This window comes from Kogia breviceps, chromosome 12, assembly GCF_026419965.1.
Source record: "Kogia breviceps isolate mKogBre1 chromosome 12, mKogBre1 haplotype 1, whole genome shotgun sequence".
Lineage (NCBI taxonomy): Eukaryota > Metazoa > Chordata > Mammalia > Artiodactyla > Physeteridae > Kogia > Kogia breviceps.
Window position 1 is genome coordinate 84,214,233 of NC_081321.1, and position 21,797 is coordinate 84,236,029.

General features: G+C 37.8%; 1 protein-coding gene across 2 annotated transcripts in view; it reads right to left on the bottom strand.

Annotated features, from left to right (window-relative positions):
- Window positions 1-1,513: 1,513 nt before the first annotated feature.
- The window catches only part of WASHC3 (WASH complex subunit 3), a 49,658-nt gene continuing 29,374 nt past the window's right edge, over window positions 1,514-21,797 (bottom strand). The window contains exons 6-8 of one of the 2 annotated variants that reach the window (XM_067009989.1): window positions 15,430-15,494; window positions 3,037-3,125; window positions 1,685-1,765 (exon numbers count right to left, since the gene is read on the bottom strand). In XM_067009989.1, coding sequence (XP_066866090.1) covers window positions 3,083-3,125; window positions 15,430-15,494 — 108 coding nt within the window. In that variant the 3' untranslated portion in view covers window positions 1,685-1,765; window positions 3,037-3,082. Of the gene's footprint in view, window positions 1,766-3,036; window positions 3,126-15,429; window positions 15,495-21,797 lie in introns of both variants that reach the window. The other variant, XM_059081988.2, reaches the window with a different exon arrangement.

The following is a 21,797-nucleotide window of genomic DNA, read 5'->3' on the forward strand; positions in this document are numbered from 1 at the left end:
CTTGAATAATATTACCTCAGACCGAGGAACTATTCTGTAGTAAGTGAAGAGCAACATGAATTACTGGATCCATGATCCTATCATATGCAGCATTATCCAGAAGCAGTCAATCTAACAGAACAATGAAATGGACTATTACAGCATCTGCTTAGACACCAGCTCAGAGATACAGCCTGCAGGGCTGGGGTGCTGTTTTCTAGGAAGTGATACATGCACTATACCAAAGGCCAGTATGTGATTTCCATGTCCCCAACTGAGAATTTATGGGTCTAGGAGCCAAGAGGACAGAAACAGGACTGGCCCTTCCTACCACCGTTCTCAGTAACCTACTTGCAGAATTGTGCTTCCCATCCCTATCACCTTAGGCTCTGCTGAATTGGAGGTCCTGTTTCCTAGACAGGGGAAGAGGAAAAAGTTAGCACATGTCTATCAAGAAGCATAGTTAAGATTTCTACAGAACTGAAGCTACTGCTGCCAAACTGATCCTGTTGGGCTGCTCATGTCTTTGGGACAACAGGCAAGAAAAGCGAGTTAATATGTTGGTTAACATGGAGAGCTAGGATTACAATTACAAAATGAAACAAGGAGGATGTGTCTGGAACTCAGGCGATTCATTGGGGTGATTCTTGATGCTTCTATGCCTGGTGTGAACAGCAAACAGACAAATGTGATAATAATCATAGCCTAAAAGGGGCAAAGTAACCAAGGCCCATCTCTGAAGGGAAGAAGGTCTGGGTCACTCAACCAAACTAGACCTGCTGAATTTCTGGAAGAGAGCAAGGAAAGTCTCAAATGGGTGGTGCAGGAAAGAGATGATGGATATGAGTTTTGGTCTTGAGTTCACTTGTAGCACGAGTGTCTACAGCGTGTCTCACTAATCCTCCTGTGTAGTCTTCTACAGTCTGTGGCTGGTCATCATTTTGAAGACCTGGTAATGGAGTAGACTTAACACTGGACTCAATTCTGAATAGGCAAGGGGTAGACAGCAGCAAACACCTCTTTTGCCCCACATCACATCCCTTTGTCAACTTCTGCTATCAGCTCGGTCTAAACCACACTGAAACTACTTTCAATTCAATTTCTATTTGACGATAAATATAATAAGAATATCTGATTTTGATAGTATATGAACTAATGGCCAAGTTGTGAAAAGCTTTACATGCTAATAAATACTACCAATAAGTTCCAGATCCACAATAAATATGATATATAAGCTTCCAGCTGTCACAGAAAATTTCAATCCAGTATTACTTTCTGCCAGAAATTTCTTTAACAACTCTTAAGATACAAATGTACATAATACTTTTCATGCTAAAATAGTCACAAAAATTGAATAATTCATTTAGCCCAATTCACTTTTTTGTTTTGCACTGAGTCTATTTTGATCACTAAACTCACATTGACTTCATTTTAGATGCTCATTGCATCCCTCAAATACTCTGAATAATTTATTTAGGCGATTCTATTTTTCAGTTCAGGGTCCTTTATTTTGGTAACAAGACATACTGCCGGCTTATTATAAATGCTTTATTTATTTATTTTTTAACACAGAGGAAGCTTGGTGGTGGATATGTAGCCATTTGATGTTTTTATGACTAAGAGTTAAAGTTCAGGCTCTCTTTCTTATAGAATGTAAATGGGTACCAACACATGTATATGTAATTGTTATCAACATTAAGCTTAGTCACTAAACGAAGATTCGCTGTCTGAACTTTCTTCTGTATTTTTTTCACCTTCACCATCAGGCACTGGAGCATCTGGCCTCCTAAAAGACAAGGAAAAAAATTTTTAATGTTTTTTCCAGTTGAAAAAAAGCACTAACTGTAAATTAGGTTCATCCTAGAATACTGCTGCTAATAAATCTGCCAAATCTGAGTCCTTAACTGAGAGTCTCCCGCTCTCCGCCACAGCGTGCTTCTTGCTGGCTTCTCCAGCACCATGGGGACTCAGTGCTATTCCTGTACAGGCCACGGCACTGTTTTCTCCTGCCAGTCCTTACACAGTGTGCTACTTCAGCACTTTCTGCTTCTCATTACCATGGAGACCCAACTACAGACAGAGATGCGATCTGGAGAGGCTGGCATGACCAGTGCTAAATCCTTGCAGCCTCCAAGTGTCCACGAGGTACAGAGAAAGGAAAGCTAGAAGTGGAAAGAAAAAGTAAATCTTCACATTCAGGAAAGCTGCAGGGAGCAGTTTTAAAATGGAAGAGAGTTCAAGAATGGCCATTAAGAAACACAGGCAATGTGGAAATTTTGCGGGGGAAGAGAGTGCCTGTCAAAGAAGGTTCTTAATGTCTGCTGAATGTTTTCACTTATATGTGTTATCATCAGAGAAAGAATATAAGAAGAATGAGTTGGTAAAAATAATGTCTTGAAGATTCCTTAAGCACAACAAGAAAATGTGAGAATGGTTAAACTCCAGCTTTGCATAGATGTGCTATAATAAACTACATGAAATTTAATGGTGTCATTAAAACAGTCAACTAGATAGGCTCCATAGTGTTTGTCAGTAAATCATTTAATCAGTATGGCAGCACTAACACTCAGGCCCTGTTCAATCTAACAAAGGAAGTAAATTAAGCAAATAAAGTATACTTGGGGAAACTAAGAGGGAAAGGAAGAATAATATACATGCTCTGTTTTAATAAAAAAGCTACAAGACTTATTTCTCCCTCAGCCTTCTTGATTCTTATTAAAGATTTAGGACACCAACCAATAAAATTCTTCTTTGCCACAAATATAATTATTATTACTAAAATAAGAAAATGTAGTCTCCTATTTACCTTTAGTTATAAATTATGGCTGAGTTTTGACATATACTTTTTAATATCATATCTGTCATGCTACGAAACAGAAGAAACGCTGGCATTGCTCCCTAGCAATGGGCCAAACATAAGCCCGTTTGCTCTGCTGCACAATTTTAGATTATGCCTATGAGGAAGTCACATGTACTCAGTACAATAAAACTTTAAAGCTGGGTACAGCATTTATAGGTTTTGTTTGTATGTATGTATGTATGTACGTACATACTTACTTATTTATTTTGGCTGCACCAGGTCTTAGTTGTGGCACGTGGGATCTTAGTTGCAGCACGTGGATTTCTCAGTTGTGGCATGAGGACTCCTTTTTTTTTTAAAAAATAAATTTATTTATTTATTTATTATTTTACTTTTGGCTGTACTGAGTCTTCATTGCTGTATGTGGGCTTTCTCAGTTGCAGCGAGCAGGGGTTACTCTTCGCTGTGGTGTGCAGGCTTCTTATCTCAGTGCTTCTCTTGTTATGGAGCACCAGCCCTAGGCGCGCAGGCTTTAGTAGTTGTGGTTCGCGGGCTCTAGAGCACAGGCTCAGTAGTTGTGGTGCACGCGCTTAGCTGCTCCGTGGCAATGTGGGATCTTCACGGACCAGGGCTCGAACCCATGTTCCCTGCATTGGCAGGCAGATTCTTAACCACTGCGCCACCAGGGAAGCCCCGGCATGTGGACTCTTAGTTGCAGCATGCATGCGGGATCTAGTTCCCCGACCACGGATAGAACCTGGGCCCCCTGCATTGGGAGCACAGAGTCGTACCCACTGGACCACCAAGGAAGTCCCAGCATTTATAGGTTTTGACTGATGTTCCATCTGCCTAAAATACTAACACAGAACCACAGTCTTCATCATTCTCCATTGAAGCAAGAACTCTAAAAGCAGTGGGCATAAATTCTGAGCACATAGTCCCCAGTAAACTTCTCTTTGCTATATACATGATTCCTTACTGTGTTCATTTTATTAAAAAGGAAAACATTACCAGAGGAAATTATTTGAATACCACTTCAAAATTATATTAGTATCTATGGCAACTCAAACAAATAAAACAATGTACATAACTCCCCTATCATAAATGCTACTTAAGAAAATGATAAAAGCAGCTTAGGCCTAGAATGGAGTGAAATTATAAAATTAATTTTTGTGTGTAACCATTTTTTAATATATGCGATGCTATATAGCATAGTGGTTAAGAACACAGACTCTGGAGCTAGATTGCTTGGGTTTAAATCCTAGCCTTACTATGTACTCGTTGAGCAACTTTGGGGAAGCTATTTAACCACACTGTGTACCCAACTGACTGATGGGATTGTTGTGATGATTAAGATGAATTACTAAATGAAAAGTATACTGAGTAATATGTGGCACTTAGTAAGTATATTAAATAAAGGTTATCTATTATTATTATTCTCATCTATCATGCACCTACTACTTGCCAAGAATTGTGTTAGGTGCTGGAGGTACAGAGATGAATAGCAAGCAGTTCCTGCTCTGAGGAAGCTGGTAATTTAGTGGGGGAGACAGAAATGCAAACAAATTATTGTTATACAGTGTGACACACAAAAATATAGTTGTACTAACTACACTTGTTTGAAAAGAAAAGGTAATTCACTCTACTAGGGTTGGTCACAGAGGACTCCAGAGAGGTGGAGACACTTGTGAAGGGGTTTGGGATGGGTATGAATTTGGCAGAAACAGAAAATGTGGGAGTAAGTGGGGATGAGAGTATTCTGAGTATAGGAAAAAATGGGAATGGTGCCGCACAGTACATTTGGGACCTATAAGTCTTTTGGTAGCTAGGGTATAAAGTATCTGGGGTACAACAGTAGATGAGATTAGGTCATGCAGGGGCAATAGGTGGAGGGTGGGGAGAAGTTGTATGAAATGTAAGCAAGCTTTCACTGAAATTACACAACTAAGTTTAGGAATCTTAAGTAGACATTTCATTTTTTTTGAAGTATAGTTTATGTACAGTATTATATAAGTAACAGGTGTACAATGGAGTGATGCACAATTTTTAAAGGTTATACTCCATTTATAGCTATTATAAAATATTGGCTATATACCCTGTGCTGTACAATATATCTGTGTAGCTTATTTATGTTATATGTAATAGTTTGTACCTTTTAATCCCCTACCTCTATATTGTCCCTCCCCCTTCTCTCTCTCCACTGGTAACCACTAGTTTGTTCTCTATAACTGTGAGTTTGCTTCTTTATTGTTATACTCACTAGTCTGTTTTGTTTTTTAGATTCCAGGTATAAGTGATATCATACAGTATTTGTCTTTCTCTGCCTGACTTATTTCACTTAGCATAATACCCTCCAAGTCCATCCAAATGGCAAAATTTCATTCTTTTGTACGGCTCAGTAGTATTCCACTGGACAAATATACCACATCTTCTTTAACCATTCATCTGTTGATGGACACTTAAGTAGTCACTTATTTTTTAATTGAGGTATAATTCACATACCATAAAATTCACCATTTAAAATTGTACAAATTACTGTTTCTTAGTATATTCACAAGGTTGTGAAAACATTACCACTATCTAATTCCAGAACATTTTCATTACTCCAAAAAGAAATCCAAAACCAATTAGCAGACACTCTCCATTTCCTTTTACCCTCATCCTCTGACAACCATGAATCAACTTTTCTGTGTCTATGGAATCAACTTTTCTGTGTCTATGGATTTGCCTATTCAGGACATTTCATATAAATAGGATCATGGATATTCAGCCTTTGTGTCTGGCTTCTTTCACTTAGCATAATGTTTTCAAGGTTCATCCATGTTATAGCATTTATCAGTACTTCATTCCTTTTTATGGCTGAATATTATTCCATTGCATGGATATACCACATTTTGCTTATCCATTCATCAGCTGATGAACATTTAGGTTATTTCTACTTTTTGGATGTTATGAATAATGCTGCTAGGAACATCTGTGTACAAGTTTTTGTGTGAATGTATGTTTTCAGTACTCGAGTATAAACCTAGGAGTGGAACTGCTGGGTCATATGGTAGCTCCATGTTTAACTTTTTGAGGAACTGTCAAACTTTTTTCCACAGTGGATGCACCATTTTACATTTCCACCAGCAGAATATGAGGGTTAAAATTTCTCCATATCCTTGTCAACACTTGTTATTCTCTGTCCTCATTCATTTTCTTTTTTTCATTTCTTTTATTGTAGTATGATAGACATAACATAAAATTTACCATCTTAACCATTTTAAAGTGTACAGTTCAGTAGTGTTGAGTATACTCACAGTGTTGTGCTATCATCACCACTATCCACCTCCAGAATTCTTTTCATCTTGCAAAACTGAAACTCTGTACCAATTATATGATAACTCCTCATTTCTCTTTCCTTCCAGCCCCTGACAACCACTCCATTACTTTCTGTCTCTATGAATTTGTCTACTCTGAGTACCTCATATAAGTGGAATCATGTAATATTTGTCTTTTTGTGACTGGCTTATTTCATTTATCATGTCTTCAAGATTCATCCATGTTGCAGCACGTATCAGAATTTCCTTCCAGTTTAAGGATGACTAATACTCCATTGTATGCACATACTACATTTTGTTTACCCATTCACTTGTGGATGGACCTTTGGGTTGTTTCCACCTTTGGGCTATTGTGAAAAATGCTGCTATGAACATGAGTATACAAGTATCTGTTTGAGTCCCTGCTTTCACTTCTTTTGGGTATATAACCAGAAGTGGAATTGCTGGATCATATGGTAATTCTATGCCTAATTTTTGGAGAAATTGCCATACTGTTTTCCATAGCAGTTACATCATTTTACACTCCCACCCACAGTGCACAAGGTTCATATTCTCACCAATACTTTTTTTGTTTGCCCTCATTCATTTTAAAATAAATTTAGGGCTTCCCTGGTGGCGCAGTGGTTAAGAATCAGTCTGCCAATGCAGGGAACACGGGTTCGACCCCTGGTCTGGGAAGATCCCACATGCCGCGGAGCAACTAAGCCCGTGTGCCACAACTACTGAGACTGTGCACCGCAACTTCTGAAGCCCACACACCTAGAGTCCGTGCCCTGCAACAAGAGAAGCCACCGCAATGAGAATCCCATGCACCGCAACAAAGAGCAGCCCCCACTCACCGTAACTAGAGAAAGCCCGTGCACAGCAACGAAGACCCAAAGCAGCCAAAAATAAATAAAGAAAGGAAAAGAAATTTAAAGCTATTTTGAATTGGAATTGCTATGAAAACAAACGAAAAGCTACACACGAGAGTTCCTTTTGTACATAAAAGAAGAAAACTTCAAAAATCGTGAGACTCAAATGAGGTAATATATGAAAGCATTTTATAACTTATAAAAGCTTTACAAATGTTAATGTAATAATAAAACTCACAACATCATTTCCAGACTGGATATTCATATTCTTAGGGGGAACAGAAATTTGGCTTTTTATGTTATGATCAGAATTGTTCTTGCTTGACCCTATATATATATATATGAAACGTTTGTTGTAAGTTTCTTCATAGAAAGAAGTTTTAAAGATATGTTTAAAAAGGTTGCTACTTTAAACTTCTGGCTACACTTCATTACTAAAATCTGAAAATGAAGATTGCATAATCCTCTCAATAGTTTAAACATATAAGTGAATCACTAAAAAAGAGTACATCAGGAAAATGCAGAAAAGTATATAGTCATAAGTATATTCATGATTTATCATGTATATTTTTCTAAAATCTCAACCTTTAGTAGTTATAATAAAAAACACTAGCTTGGTAGCTACATTTTAATAAGCATATTTATATAATTTGTGGCATCAAGATTATCAATAAAAGTCTTAGTAAAACCAAAATTTTTTAAAGTTTAACTTTAAACTCTTTACTAAGTTTAATTTGTTTAAAAAGAAGTATTTTCAAAGAAGTTACTAGGTTGACCTCAACTAAAAGTGAGCCAAAATTTAGAAAGGAAAGGAGAAGGAAGTACTAACCACATACAAATCAGTACTTTTTAGCATACCAGATGCTGTGTGCATTTTATTTGTCACCTTTCTCCCATTTATGGGGATAAATAAGACTATCAACCACAATCTCTATTGCCCTCATCCCCTCCTTATACTCTTTCTTTGTTACAGTCACATAATCCAGGACTGGCAGGTCAGAAGAATCTCTTTATGTGGAAAGAGATCAATTCAAGGGAGTGCTCATACCCAAGCACGGACAGTCAGAATGCTTCCCCAGAAATGAGCCTTCGATTATGGAAAAGGGGCTCTCTTTCCTTTCAGTTGGCAAAAACTAGCAATATTACAGCCATTTACACAATATAAAGCAAATATTATTTGCTAATTCCTTGTTTTCTAGGAGGAAGCTCAGCAGCAGCAGGAGAGAAGTAGATGATTATGCCAAGGAGTAAAGGTGGACAGAGGTGCCAGGTGAGAGAGAACACCAGCTAGCCAGTACTGATGGCGCTGCGCCCCTGATTCTGTCCTACTTAGACTTCTTAGGTATGTGAGTCAATAACTTTCCTTTTTGTTTAAGCTAGTTTGAGTTAGTTTTTCTGATCCTGTACATAAAATGAGTCTTAAAATACAAATATCATTGGTCTGATTTGTTTTCATTAAAGAGATATTTATATTCGTGTTTAAAACCACAGCCACTTTAAGGACACCAACCATCATAAACATTCTTTGGAAAAACATTTATTTATGTAGGTAAATAGTTTAAAGATATTTTTCATTTTCTTTAAATTTAAAACAGTTGAATTTAAAGCAGATTAAGTGCCAAAAACATTGTTAGTAAAACTACTGCTGAGTAGGAGGATTGTGGGGAGAAGGTGCAATAGTTATCATTCAAATCACTTTTCAATATCAACTAGAGCACATACAAAGTTTTAACGTCACATTATACTTGTCAATTAGTGTTGTTCTCAGAGCTCTATGCAATGGCAATAAGTGGTCTTAAGGAAACAGCAAAACACTGAATTCCTGAACTGAGATTGCAGTGACTACATAAAGACAGTTGGGGTAGTTATAAAAAAAAAGACAATTTTGACTTTGATATTACATAGTAACCAGTAAGACTTACTTTGGCATTACATTTACTCAAATTACACATACTTTGGTCTTTCCGTTTCTGAATGCCCATCAAGACAGGTATGTCCCGCCCTTTGTGGGAATCTGTGGCAGATTCCCACAGCCAGAGAAACAATGTAATGTCTAATAGCATAAAGAAAAAGAAAGCCAGACATCCTAGGTAAGATGGGTTTCTGCTGTTTATCTTGGGGTTCTTTACTTCCAACAACTCTCTATCTCTTGCTTGCTAGACACTGGAAGACCACAACTGTTTTTGTTTTTTTTAAAAAATTTATTTATTTTAGTTTTGTCTGCATTGAGTCTTTTGTTGCTGCGTGCGGTCTTTTTCTCTAGTTACAGCAAGCAGGGGCTACTCTTCGTTGCGGTGCACGGGCTTCTCATTGTGATGGCTTCTCGTTGCGGAGCACAGGCTCTAGGCATGTGGGCTTCAGTAGTTGTGGCACGCGGGCTCAGCAGCTGTGGCTCGTGGGCTCTAGAGCACAGGCTCAGTAGTTGTGGTGCATGGGCTTAGTTGCTCCACGGCATGTGGGATCTTCCCAGACCAGGGCTCGAACTCGTGTCCCCTGCATTGGCAGGCAGATTCTTAACCACTGAGCCACCAGGGAAGACCCACAACTGCTTTTTAACACCACCTCTTTGATATTTTTATTATTTCTTACTCTTGTGATCAAGGTCTCCAACAGTGGACTAATCACAATTTTCTGACATTGTTTTTTATCTGTCCTATACTTTCTAGTCAGTCTGCCAGCCAGTGGTCAAGGACTGGTAATTACCCTGAATGGAATCTCAGCTCAGCAAAAACTAAAAAAATGAAACGAGTAAAAAAACCTATTTTGGGGGACTTCCTGGTGGTCCAGTGGTTAAGACTCCACGCTCCCAATGCAGGGGGCCTAGGTTCAATCCCCGGTCAGGGAACTAGATCCCGCACGTAGCAACTAAAAGATCCCACGTGCTGCAAATAACGATCCTCCACACCGCAACTAAAGATCCTGCAGGCTGCAAAGAAGATCCCCCATGCCACAACTAAGACCAGGTGCAGCCAAATAAATAAATAAAATAAATATTAAAGACAAAACCCCCTATTTTTGGAATTGTTCAGTTGGGGAATTGAGATCAATTCTATCCATAACCAGCCAAAACCCAACCTTTAATCCGTTATATTGTTCTGTAGCAGGAAACAGATGAAGATCATTGGTAGATAAGGTATTCCATTAGAGGGCAGGAAAATCTGCTGGATATGCCTTAAATATAATTAAATAAAGTTTTCTTGCTTTCCAGTATCTGTTTGGTTAACACTAATGAATCTCCTCTTGTCTCAGTGACAAGTAGGCTGAGGTGGTTACTTCTATTTCTGGCAACCATAGTCATGGTCATTCCACAGGCTGGGAGGAGGGTATAAATGTACTTTGAATAGATAAGTCCAGGACAAATGCCAGCTGAGCTGGTTCTGTTTAAAGCCTGCAAAGTAACTTGCTTTCTTTAGCCAAATCAGTATGCTACAAACTGCACCCTCCTACTAATATTAAGAGTGTGACCAGCTAAATTTCAATTTCAGAAGTCTGTTCTTTATTTTTTATTTCTATTTTTTTGTTTTTTATATTTATTTTATTTATTTATTTTTGGCTGTGTTGGGTCTTCGTTGCTGCGTGCAGGTTTTCTCTAGTTGCGGTGAGTGGGGGCTACTCTGTTGCAGTGCGTGGGATTCTCATTGTGGTGGCTTCTCTTGCTGCAGAGCACGGGCTCTAGGTGCACAGGCTTCAGTAGTTGTGGCACACAGGGTCAGTAGTTGTGGCTTGCGGGCTCTAGAGTGCAGCCTCAGTAGTTGTGGTGCATGGGCTTAGTGGCTCCGCGGCATGTGGGATCTTCCCAGACCAGGGCTTGAACCCGTGTCCCCTGCATTGGCAGGAGGATTCTTAAGCACTGAGCCACCAGGGAAGCCCCAGAAGTCTGTTCTTTACTACAAAGTTTAAAATATAGATTTTTCAGTTTGGGAAAACAGAGTATAACTCAAAAGGATAATTACTCTGTGTACATTAAATATGTCTTTGTTGAGAACACAGTGGTATACAGGCAACGACAGGACTCTAAACAAGCTGGGATCCAAAAGCCTGGTAAATCCAATTGTTTAGAACTTGCTACAGATTCCTCCGTCAAAACATTCATAAATCACAACTAACATTTACTGAACATTTACTGCTTGTCCAGAGCTGTGCTAAGTGCTTACATCATTCATTCTCTTACTCAGTCTGAACAACTCTATAAAGGGTGAACTCTTCTATTTCCCATTTACTGATGAGGAAACTGATGAACAGATTGATTAGGTAATTAGTCCAGGGTCATATAGCTAGAAAGTGGGAGGGCAGAATCCGGACCCCAGCGAGTAGACCATTTCTAAAGTCTGCCTTAGCCTGAGCCTTAACCGTCATGAATTTCGTCTCTTGATGGACAGGTCCAGAGGCTAGTCTATTTATGTTGGAGTAGTAAAAGTAGTAATTACTAGGTAATAATAGTAACCTTAGTTATGGGACATAAATGTAAGCATAGAACAGGATAGGGAGAAACATTTTTTTTTCTGGTAAGGAAAATCTAAGCATTGACTGAAAAAATTTACAAGGCATGATTTACCTGTTCTATATTTCTAAAACAGATAAAACTTAAAATTTTCCATTTTCTTTCCCCTTAAACTCCTTTGAATATGATGGTGAAAAAGATACTCTTTCACATATCTTTTGATTTCACGGCATTTTTTGTTTTTTACTAATTTTTACAAGCTAAACAGAACTAATTCTTGGTTATATAAGCACTATTGCTATTTTCAAAAACTTGGATTTTTAAGAATATTAAATAATCACTCAGAAGTAGCAAACAAATACTATTTATTTGGTAATTGTCAGGCATTTTCTTCAGTTTTATAGACTTTCTAAAATTCAGTGATAGTCATTTTTGAAGGAAAATAGCCAGGCTCTCTTCTCCCTTATCATGTAAACTGTTTTGGTTCAAAATTACGTACTCTCCCTAGGTTCATCAGAACCATTTTCTTTAGATTCCATATATATGTGTTAGCATACGGTATTTGTTTTTTTCCTTCTGACTTACTTCACTCTGTATGACAGACTCTAAGTCCATCCACCTCAGGAATCAAGACGCAGAGGTAGAGAACGGACTTGAGGACACGGGGAGGGGGAAGGGTAAGGTGGGATGAAGTGAGAGAGTGGCATGGATATATATACACTACCAAATGTAAAATAGATAGCTAGTGGGAAGCAGCCGCATAGCACAGGGAGATCAGCTCGGTGCTTTGTGACCACCTAGAGGGGTGGGATAGGGAGGGTGGGAGGGAGAAGCAAGAGGGAAGGTATATGGGGAAATATGTATATATATATATATATATATATATATATATATATATATATATATAGCTGATTTACTTTGTTATACAGCAGAAACTAACACAACATTGTAAAGCAATTATACTCCAATAAAGATGTTAAAAAAATAAACAAAAAAATAGCAAAATTACGTACTGTCAGCTTCCAAACTGTTATATACACAAGCCAACTGAATAACAATGTATTTTTTGATCAATATTTATTTCTATATTAACCTCAGTTTTGCTCTTTGCTCAGTGCAAACAGATCTAGACTATTTCTTCTTACAGTAATATGAATCTGTCTTACTACCTAAAGCTAAAGGAAAAAGTGTATGTTTATACCTTAAAAGACAAAAGAACAGTCTTTACTGAAAGCTCTTGGCTAAGACCAAATATATACATAAGATTCTAAATAAAAGTACACTCTTTCCTTGGATGGCACATTTTCTTCTCCTTTATCATCTCAGACTTTCCCCTCAAAGCGAGGCTCCTTAACTTTTATGTAAACATGATTCCCAAAGTGTCAGAATTCCTCTTTAACAAGGTGATTGATTACACTTATATCTAGCTAAATGTAGTGGGAGCTGGTTTTCTAGTGGTAGTGGTGATAGGTTATGTGAGTCACCCTATTCCAACCAGCGCCCCTTGTGACCAATGGCATGTACTTATGAGGTAATGGGTCAGAATTCAGGCTCCAGGCTGTGGTTGAGGAACAGCTTTTCTGTTAAGAAAATATTAACTGTTACTGGAATTCTACCCTAAAACTTGGCACCACTTTGCAACTGTATGTTTCTCAACGTTTACAGACAATGACATGCCCTCAAACTTGCTAAGTGAGATACATCAAGGAAGTATTGGGGGTCCTGGGGGTTCTCCCCTTGGTTGTCATCCATAGACTTCTTTTTTCTCTTTTAATATTTATTTATTTATTTCTGGCTGTGTTGGGTCTTAGTTGTGGCACACAGGACCTTTCACTGCAGCACGCAGGCTTCTCTCTAGTTGTGGTGTGCAGGCTCCAGAGCACGAAGGCTCAGTAGTTGTGGCAGGCTCCAGAGCATGTGGGCTCTGTAGTTGTGGCATGCAGACTCTCTAACTGTGGTGCTTGGGCTCAGTAGTTGCGGCACGTGGGCTTAGCTGCCCCACGGCATGTGGGATCTTAGTTCCCTGACCAGGGATCAAACCCCCGTCCCCTGCATTGGAAGTTGGATTCTAAACCACTGGATTGCTAGGGAAGTCCCATCCATGGACTTCTTAAGATGGCGATACCTAAATAGACTCTTTAAGAATATGAAGTCAGCCTGGCCATTTAAGATGGGGGAAGGAAGTTCCATGGGGAGAAATACAAACATTCAAAGACACCAGGATAATGATACATTCAGAGAACTGCCAGTAGCTTGCTACAGCTGCAGGAGATAGGGAAGTATGGATGAATTGCAAGAAATGAAGCTAGAGTCTTGATGATAAAAGCATTTATTTGCAATTCTAAGATGTTAGGCTATATGTTAAAGGCACTGGAGAACCACAGAAAGATTTGTATGTATGAAGAGATGAACTATATGAAGAGATCCACTAAGTTTTTAGTGACAGAATGAAAGAGAACAGGAAAACCAATCAGGAGTTATTATAATAATTCAGGTGAAAAACGATGAGGGCTTGAACTAAACAGCAATGGCATGGAGGCATGTGGTCAGATGTGAGAGATTAAAAAAGAGGAAATCACAGTGACTGACATGTTAAGGGGTAGAGAGGAGGGAAGACTCAAGGGTGACTTTCAAGTTGCTAGTGTGGGTAGATGCAACTTGAAGTAAAGGATAATGAAGTAGGTTTAGGCTGGGCAGGGGATGAAGTGAAGCCAGTAGTGGGTAAAGGGACTGGATTACAGCACTTATAGGGCTGCTTATAGGCCCTATAGCTTATAGGGCTGTTAGTTTTCCATTTATTACATTTTCTCTAGAGAGAAAAATCATGATTTTAAAGGTCATTTTAGCTCTTTGTTAGTATAGAAGGTCTACTGTGTACTTCCAGAAGCAAAAAAGAGGTCATAGTCAATGTTAAATATATTCCAATGAGTACCAAAATGGATTGGATCCCTATGTTCAATTCACATTAAAGTATATGTCACAATCCATCTGCTTTTAAAGTGTGTCAGAAACAATTTCCAGAGCAAATGCCAAATATCCTGGAGATGCTTTAGTTCAAATTACCAATTATACCATTGTACTTGAACTGTTTTCTACTGAAATACATACTAAATGGAGATACATGTGGGAAATCTGTTCTTGCAGACTTCTAAAAAATACTTAAATTTCATATTTTGAAAGATAAAATATGAGGAAAAGATTGCATATATGACGGAAAAAATGCATACATTTTCTTGAAGGGCTGAGAGCCAAGAAAAATTCCAAAGTATACTGCTAGTACAGTATGAATGCCTGCATAGCTACCATAGCTAAATACGTTGGGGCGAACTAAAATCCCAAACCGGAAAGACTCTTTACAAGTGTCTAGATACTTGCAAAGGAGACTAGCTCTGAATAATCCATTATGATATATTTTACCCAGGATGAGCTATGTAGCCAGGTTTGCCTGGACGGAGTAAATTACTGTCAAATTTCTGAGCCACAAATTTTCAGCATTTCTCAAAAATTTTTTTATAAAACTCACATGAGACAATATCTAGTTTCTAATAACCATTACTGTGGACTTAGAGTTACTCTATTTATCTCCCCATCTGGCTCAACCTAGATCATGTAGAGTAAATTTCCTATACACTAAGGTCTTAAATAAAAAACTATAGATAATTCAAGAGAAAGAGAGAGAGAGAGATGGAGGGAAGGAGGGAGGGACGGAGGAAAAAAGTAGCATGGGAAGAAAAAGAGCACTGCTTCTTGTAGACACTACTGCTGTGCAACAAAACCGTCATCAAATTCCATCCCTTTTGCATATACAGATTCATCATCAATCTATTGAAACTACTCCCAAAATGTCTTAAGGCTAGTTTTAGTACATAGCACAGATTTTTCACTTTTTAAACATAGCAGAGACACTGTTTATGAAGGTGGTCTCCTCAACCATAAAACACTGTATAGGAAAAACATAGAGCTTGAAATATTTTTATTATCACTGATAAACTCAGCATTTGGCAATAATATCAATATATTAGAAGAATTACTTACTCAAGAAGATCTGGGTCTAGTCCTTCTGATATCATTTTGTTTCTTATTGCCATGACTGGAACACCCTAAGCAAAGAACAAAAGATAATAATTCAATTATTAAATATACCTCCTTCATAAAAACAGACAAATAAACCAATGGAACAGAATCAAAAGCCCAGAAATAAACCCAAGCAACAAATATTTGACAAGGGAGCCAAGAATACTCAATGGAGAAAACAGTCTCTTCAATAAATGGTGCTGGGAAAATTGGATATTCACACATAAAAGAATAAAACTTGACCCTTATATCTTGTACCACTCATAAAAATTAACTTGAAATGGATTAAAGATTTAAATGTAAGATCTGAAACTATGAAACTCCTGGAAGAAAACATAGAAAGAAAGCTCCTTGACATGGGCCTAGTAATGATATTATGGAAATCATACCTAAACCATGAGACAAAGTAAAAAATAAACAAGTGAGACTACATCAAGCTACATGTAGCTACAAAGCTACACAGCAAAAGAAACCATCAACAAAGTGGGAAAACTGGGCTTCTCTGGTGGTGCAGTGGTTAAGAATCTGCCTGCCAGTGCAGGGGACATGGTTTCGAGCCCTGGTATGGAAGATCCCACATGCCGCGGAGCAACTAAGCCCATGCGCCACAACTCGTGAGCCTGTGCACCTAGAGCCTGTGCTCTGCAACAAGAGAAGCCACCGCGATCAGAAGCCCAAGCACAACAACAAAGAGTAGCCCCCACTCGCTGCAACTAGAGAAAGCCCGTGCGCAGCAACAAAGACCCAACGCAGCCAAAAATAAAATAATAATAAAATAAATTAATTTTTTTTAAAAAGTGGGAAGACAGCCTGTGAAATGGGAAAAAATATTTGCAAACCGTTTATCTGGTAAGAGGTTAATATCCAAAATATATAAAGAACTCATACAACTCGAGCAAAAAACCAAATAATTCAATTAAAAAATGGGCAAAGAACCTGAATGGACATTTTTCCAAAGAAGATATATGAATGGCCAACAGATACATGAAAAGATGCTCAACATCACTAGTCACTAGGGAAACATGAATTAAAATCACAATGAGATATCACCTCATGCCTGTTAGAATGGCCATGATCTAAAGACAAGAGATAACAAGTGCTGGCATGGATGTGGAGAAGAGAAAACTCTGCGCACTGTTTGTGAGATTGTAAATTGGTGCAGCCACTGTGGAAAACAGTATGAAGTTTTCTCAAAAAATTAAAAATAGAACTACCATATGATTCAGCAATTCCAGTTCTGGGACAGAAACACCAACTTGAAAAGATGTCTGCATCCCCATATTCATAGCAGCACTATTTGCAAAAGCCGAGACATGGAAACAACCTAGGTGTCCACTGAAGGATGAATGGATAAAGAGTGTATATATACACAATGGAATATTATTCAGCCATAAAAAACAGGAAAATCCTACCGTTTGTAACAACATGGGTGGATCTTGAAGGCATAATGCTAGGTGAAATAAGCCAGACAGAGAAAGACAAATACCGTTTGATCTTACTTATATATGGAATCTAAAGACAAAACAAAACAAAAAAACCAAACTCATAGAAAAAGAGATCAGACTTGTGGTTACCAGAGGCAGAGGGTGGGGGTAGGAGGAATTGGAGGAAGATGGTCAAAAGGTACAAACTTAGTTATAAAATAAATAAGTACTAGGGATGTAATGTACAACATGATGACTATAGATAACTTTTCCTTATATCATACAGCAGTGTTAACAGAGTAGATCCTGAGAGTTCTCATCACAGGTGAATTTTTTTTTCTTTTCTTTTTATTGTATCTATATGAGGTGATGGATGTTAACTAAACCTACTGTGGTAATCATTTCACAATATACGTGAATCAAACCATCATGCTGTATACCTTAAACTTTTCAGTGATGTAAGTCAATTATTTCTCAATAAAACTGGAAAAAAGTAAAGAATAGAAGCCAGGAAAAGAAGCCTCCTTTTAGATGGTTCATTATTTAAAATAGCTCTTATTTTGCTTTTATATTAGTATGTGCATAGCACTTGAATAATCTAATAAGGTATACATTTTAACTGACTTAATGGAATCAGTGCTATCTAGTACCACATAAGCCCAGATTAAATCATTTGAGCTTATCCATTACTAATTCTGCTGGATAGAAGCCAGATATCATATTCTCATTCTTCTTATATCACCAAAAGAGAGAAAACATTGATAAGTCAAATGATTAAGGCCTTGGATGGGATGGTGCCATGAACACTTAACAATATGAATAAATGTCTTTTCAAATAAAGATTTCAGAGCTTTCTACTCTTAAGTATAGCTGTGTCAATGTTCTTTTCGTAAGCAAATGGTCCAATTTCACTTGGACACATTATGCAAAAAGGTCAAACAGAATTCAAGAACTCTCTTGGGATTATATTACACATCTTCTCTATACCAATACAAACACCATGTAATGATAATCCTAGAAGTGTGTAAGTCACAAAAACATTGAGAACATGTGAATTTCAAAGTTCAGGATAAGAATATCAAAACAGTAAGAAGAGGATATGGCAGAAATAAATACAAATTTACTTTAAAAGAGGACTAATTTGATGTATAAATAAACATTTATTGAAAGCTCACTTATAAAGCTTTAAGGGGAGAAGATGCAATCAAGTCTCTTTGTCAACTCCTCCTCTTCCCCAAAAGATGAGGAAACACTAATCAGATGTGTTAAATTTGAGGACCTTGATTATACCACCTTCAAAAGTAAGTGGGGGGCTTCCCTGGTGGCGCAGTGGTTGAGAGTCTGCCTGCCGATGCAGAGGACACGGGTTCGTGCCCCGGTCCGGGAAGATCCCACATGCCGCGCCGGCTGGGCCTGTGAGCCATGGCCGCTGAGCCTGCGCGTCCGGAGCCTGTGCTCCTCAACGGGAGAGGCCACAAGAGTGAGAGGCCCGCGTACCACAAAAAAAAAAAAAAAAAGTAAGTGGGGTCACCATGCTTTAAAAGGCTGTACACATGGTTGGGACCCTCTCCCCCATATCTTTTCATCCCATGTGAAGAAAGGGTAAACTGAGCCAGAGTCCACATGGTAAAAAGCTCAGTCACCTCTCTACGCTGTTGCATACTCTTCTCTTTGGCCCTCCCTTGTCACTAGCCAGTTGTGACATCCAGTTTTGAACCTAAGGGACCCTCTCCCCCATATCTTTTCATCCCATGTGAAGAAAGGGTAAACTGAGCCAGAGTCCACATGGTAAAAAGCTCAGTCACCTCTCTACGCTGTTGCATACTCTTCTCTTTGGCCCTCCCTTGTCACTAGCCAGTTGTGACATCCAGTTTTGAACCTAAGGTACAGAAGAGGCCCCTTAGGAGCTCTGATGCTCCCCGTCCAATTTCACAGAGCCCTACCCTGAAGTTTCTGCACTAACCCAGCTAAGGTTCCCTTGCTTTCTTCTGCAGTTGTCCATTGTGTATTTTCTGGCCTCAGGGATCTTACAGGGTTAGAAATAAATTTACTGGGGTTAGCGGTAGAATTCTGATATCACAATCCCACACCTCAATGTTTAACACCACAATGGCAGCACAGTGCTTTATGCTGAGAAAACAACAACATAATCAGCCCCTGCCCTCAGAGAGTACAGTCTAATACATGTGTTAAAAATATGATCACAATACAGTCATGAAATTGATAACAGAGACCTGCATAATGGGCAAGGTTAGACCCAAGGAAAGGCAGACTGAGTTGAGGACCAGCAAAAAATTTGCTGAGGTGAGTCTTGAAGAGCGGATAGGAGCTTATTTAAAATAAAAAACACAAAGACTCAGAAATACATACATAAATTTTCAAATAAAATATCCATACATAAGCTTGTTTCAAAAATATTTTAAAGAACAAATATATACTTGTCCAGCTATTTCCCTCCAAAATGCTGATTTTATCTTACATTTCACCCAATAAATCTACGTTGAGATACAGGCAAGTATATGTAAAAAATATGAGTCAAATGGATTATAAATTCAATATGCAGAGCTTTCAAAATTAATGACCATGTATCTCTCATAGAAATGTTACAGATTTTGCCAAATTAAGTTCAGATTATTAACTACAATCCTCATTTTTAAAATCAGAAAATGTATTAAAAATTTAATCCTCACTTTAAAAAAAAAGCCCCAAAACAACTGTTGTAGAAAGTTATAAGATGCCTTCTACAACCATAATCTCTTATTTTGGCTATGGAGGAGAAAAAGTCCAAGTTCTCTACAGCTTGCTAGGTTACAGGAGGTTGGGAAAGCAAAGGCTTTTTTGTTTTTCAAATTCACAGGTTACCAGGAAGACTCTCTCCTGAAAGAGGCAAGGCTGTCATTTACAGGCCCATCTATACATTCATTTTCATAACTGTTATGTTTTATATTATAAATTGGTAAAATATAATCTGTTAAGGCTCCAATAACAAGAAACTTTATTTTTTAAACATCTTTATTGGAGTATAATTGCTTTACAATGGTGTGTTAGTTTCTGCTGTATAACTAAGTAAATCAGCTATATGTATACATATATCCCCATATACCCTCCCTCTTGCGTCTGCCTTCCACCCTCCCTATGCTATGTGGCTACTTCCCATTAGCTATATATTTTACATTTGGTAGTGTATATATGTCAATGCTACTCTCTCACTTCGTTCCAGCTTACCCTTCCCCCTCCCCGTGTCCTCAAGTTCATTCTCTACGTCTGCAAACAACAGACACTTTAAATGCAACCTAAATACTAGATGGATGAAAATAAATGCATCATCATAGAATTCTCCTGAAAACCATACTTCTGAAAGCAATACTGTTCCATGGGGCAATCTTTAAGGTATTCTGAAAAGTGACATATGGTAGGTTAAGAAAGCAAAGAAGCTAGAAGATAAAACTTTGGATCTTTCGTTAGCTCATGAAGCTTAAGGATAAATGAAAGATAGAAAAAAAGCAATTACTTGCTTTGGGGCATCCAGCATGAACAGACTCTTACATTTGGAATAAAGTAAGCACAAGATCACAATTTGCACCACTTTAAAAATATATTATCTGGAGCTAAGACTTGAGAGAAAGATTTTGAAATAAAATATACTTAATAATAGCTTTGTAATAAAAATTATTTAATTTTAATAGTAGAGAAGAAAGTTGACTACTTGAACTATAAGGCTGGGAATTTTTACTTGATAATTAAATGTCACTCAACTCTTTAGTATAACAGGGAAAGTTAGGAGTTTGAAACATTTCATTAAAAAAATTCTGAAGTGCTAGGGAGAAATGGGAAAAAGAGCAGAGTTAAGGTCATACTTTAAAAAGACCTCTCAGTTTTTATTAACTATGGTTTGATGATATAAGGTCTTTCGACAAACTCAACTATGTGATTTATTTATTATACTTTAGCATAATCCACAGGATATCATCGGAAAGGTTATATAAATAAGTTATAAAGCCGAGAAAACAGAAGGGCGGAGAAGTGAGGATTGATAAAAGTTTCCTAAACTATAGCAGAGAAAGTTGTATGGGGTTGGAGAGGGGGAGGCAGTAGGTGGGAAGGGAGAACTGGGGAACAGGGAAGTTGGTGAAATTTGATAAGCTGCTTATTTCATCATTAGTTTCATGGAATTGGTTACAGTATAAGAATAAGAGAAGCCTTAATCTATAAGCTCCATATTTTATCCTTAGCTTCTTGAAGCTGGTTACATCACAAGAATGTAAGTTGGTAAGTCTTTAGTCATTTCTGTATATGAATATAGATAAAGGAAAATACATATAACTATAGTGTCTTACCCTATTAAAGACTTTACTATTATCATCACCTTAATACAAATCTGATTAAAAGCTTGATACAAAAATAATTTGGCCTATGTTCCAAAGGATGCATTCCAAAGAGATTTGCTGCTATGTTTCCAGAGATGCTGCTTAGAAAATTTGTTGTTTTGCTATATTCTTCCTTAGAGGTTAAGAAACGGAGTCTGGTTTGTTAAACATCAAAAAGAAGTGTCCAATTTCTGATCTCCAAGAGACAAAGCTACTGGTGGTCTAAGGAGGACATGAGAGACCTCAAAACTGAAGTCTACTGAACTGTGGGATTATTTTTGGCAAGGGATAATGGCAGTTTGTCCAACATAAGTAATGAAGAGAGAAGGCAGCCATAAGTCTGATGTTCCAAAAAATCATGTCTGTATCTGCGTCACTGGAGAAAATGTGTAAAGAAGCCACACTAATGAAATTACGATGGCAACACTAATAGTTAAACACTACTTTCTTATATCACAAAAACTGTTGGAGGCTTATAGAACTGTCAATATTTACATTTATTTGTTATTATGTTAATGAAAGCCAAGATACTAAATTC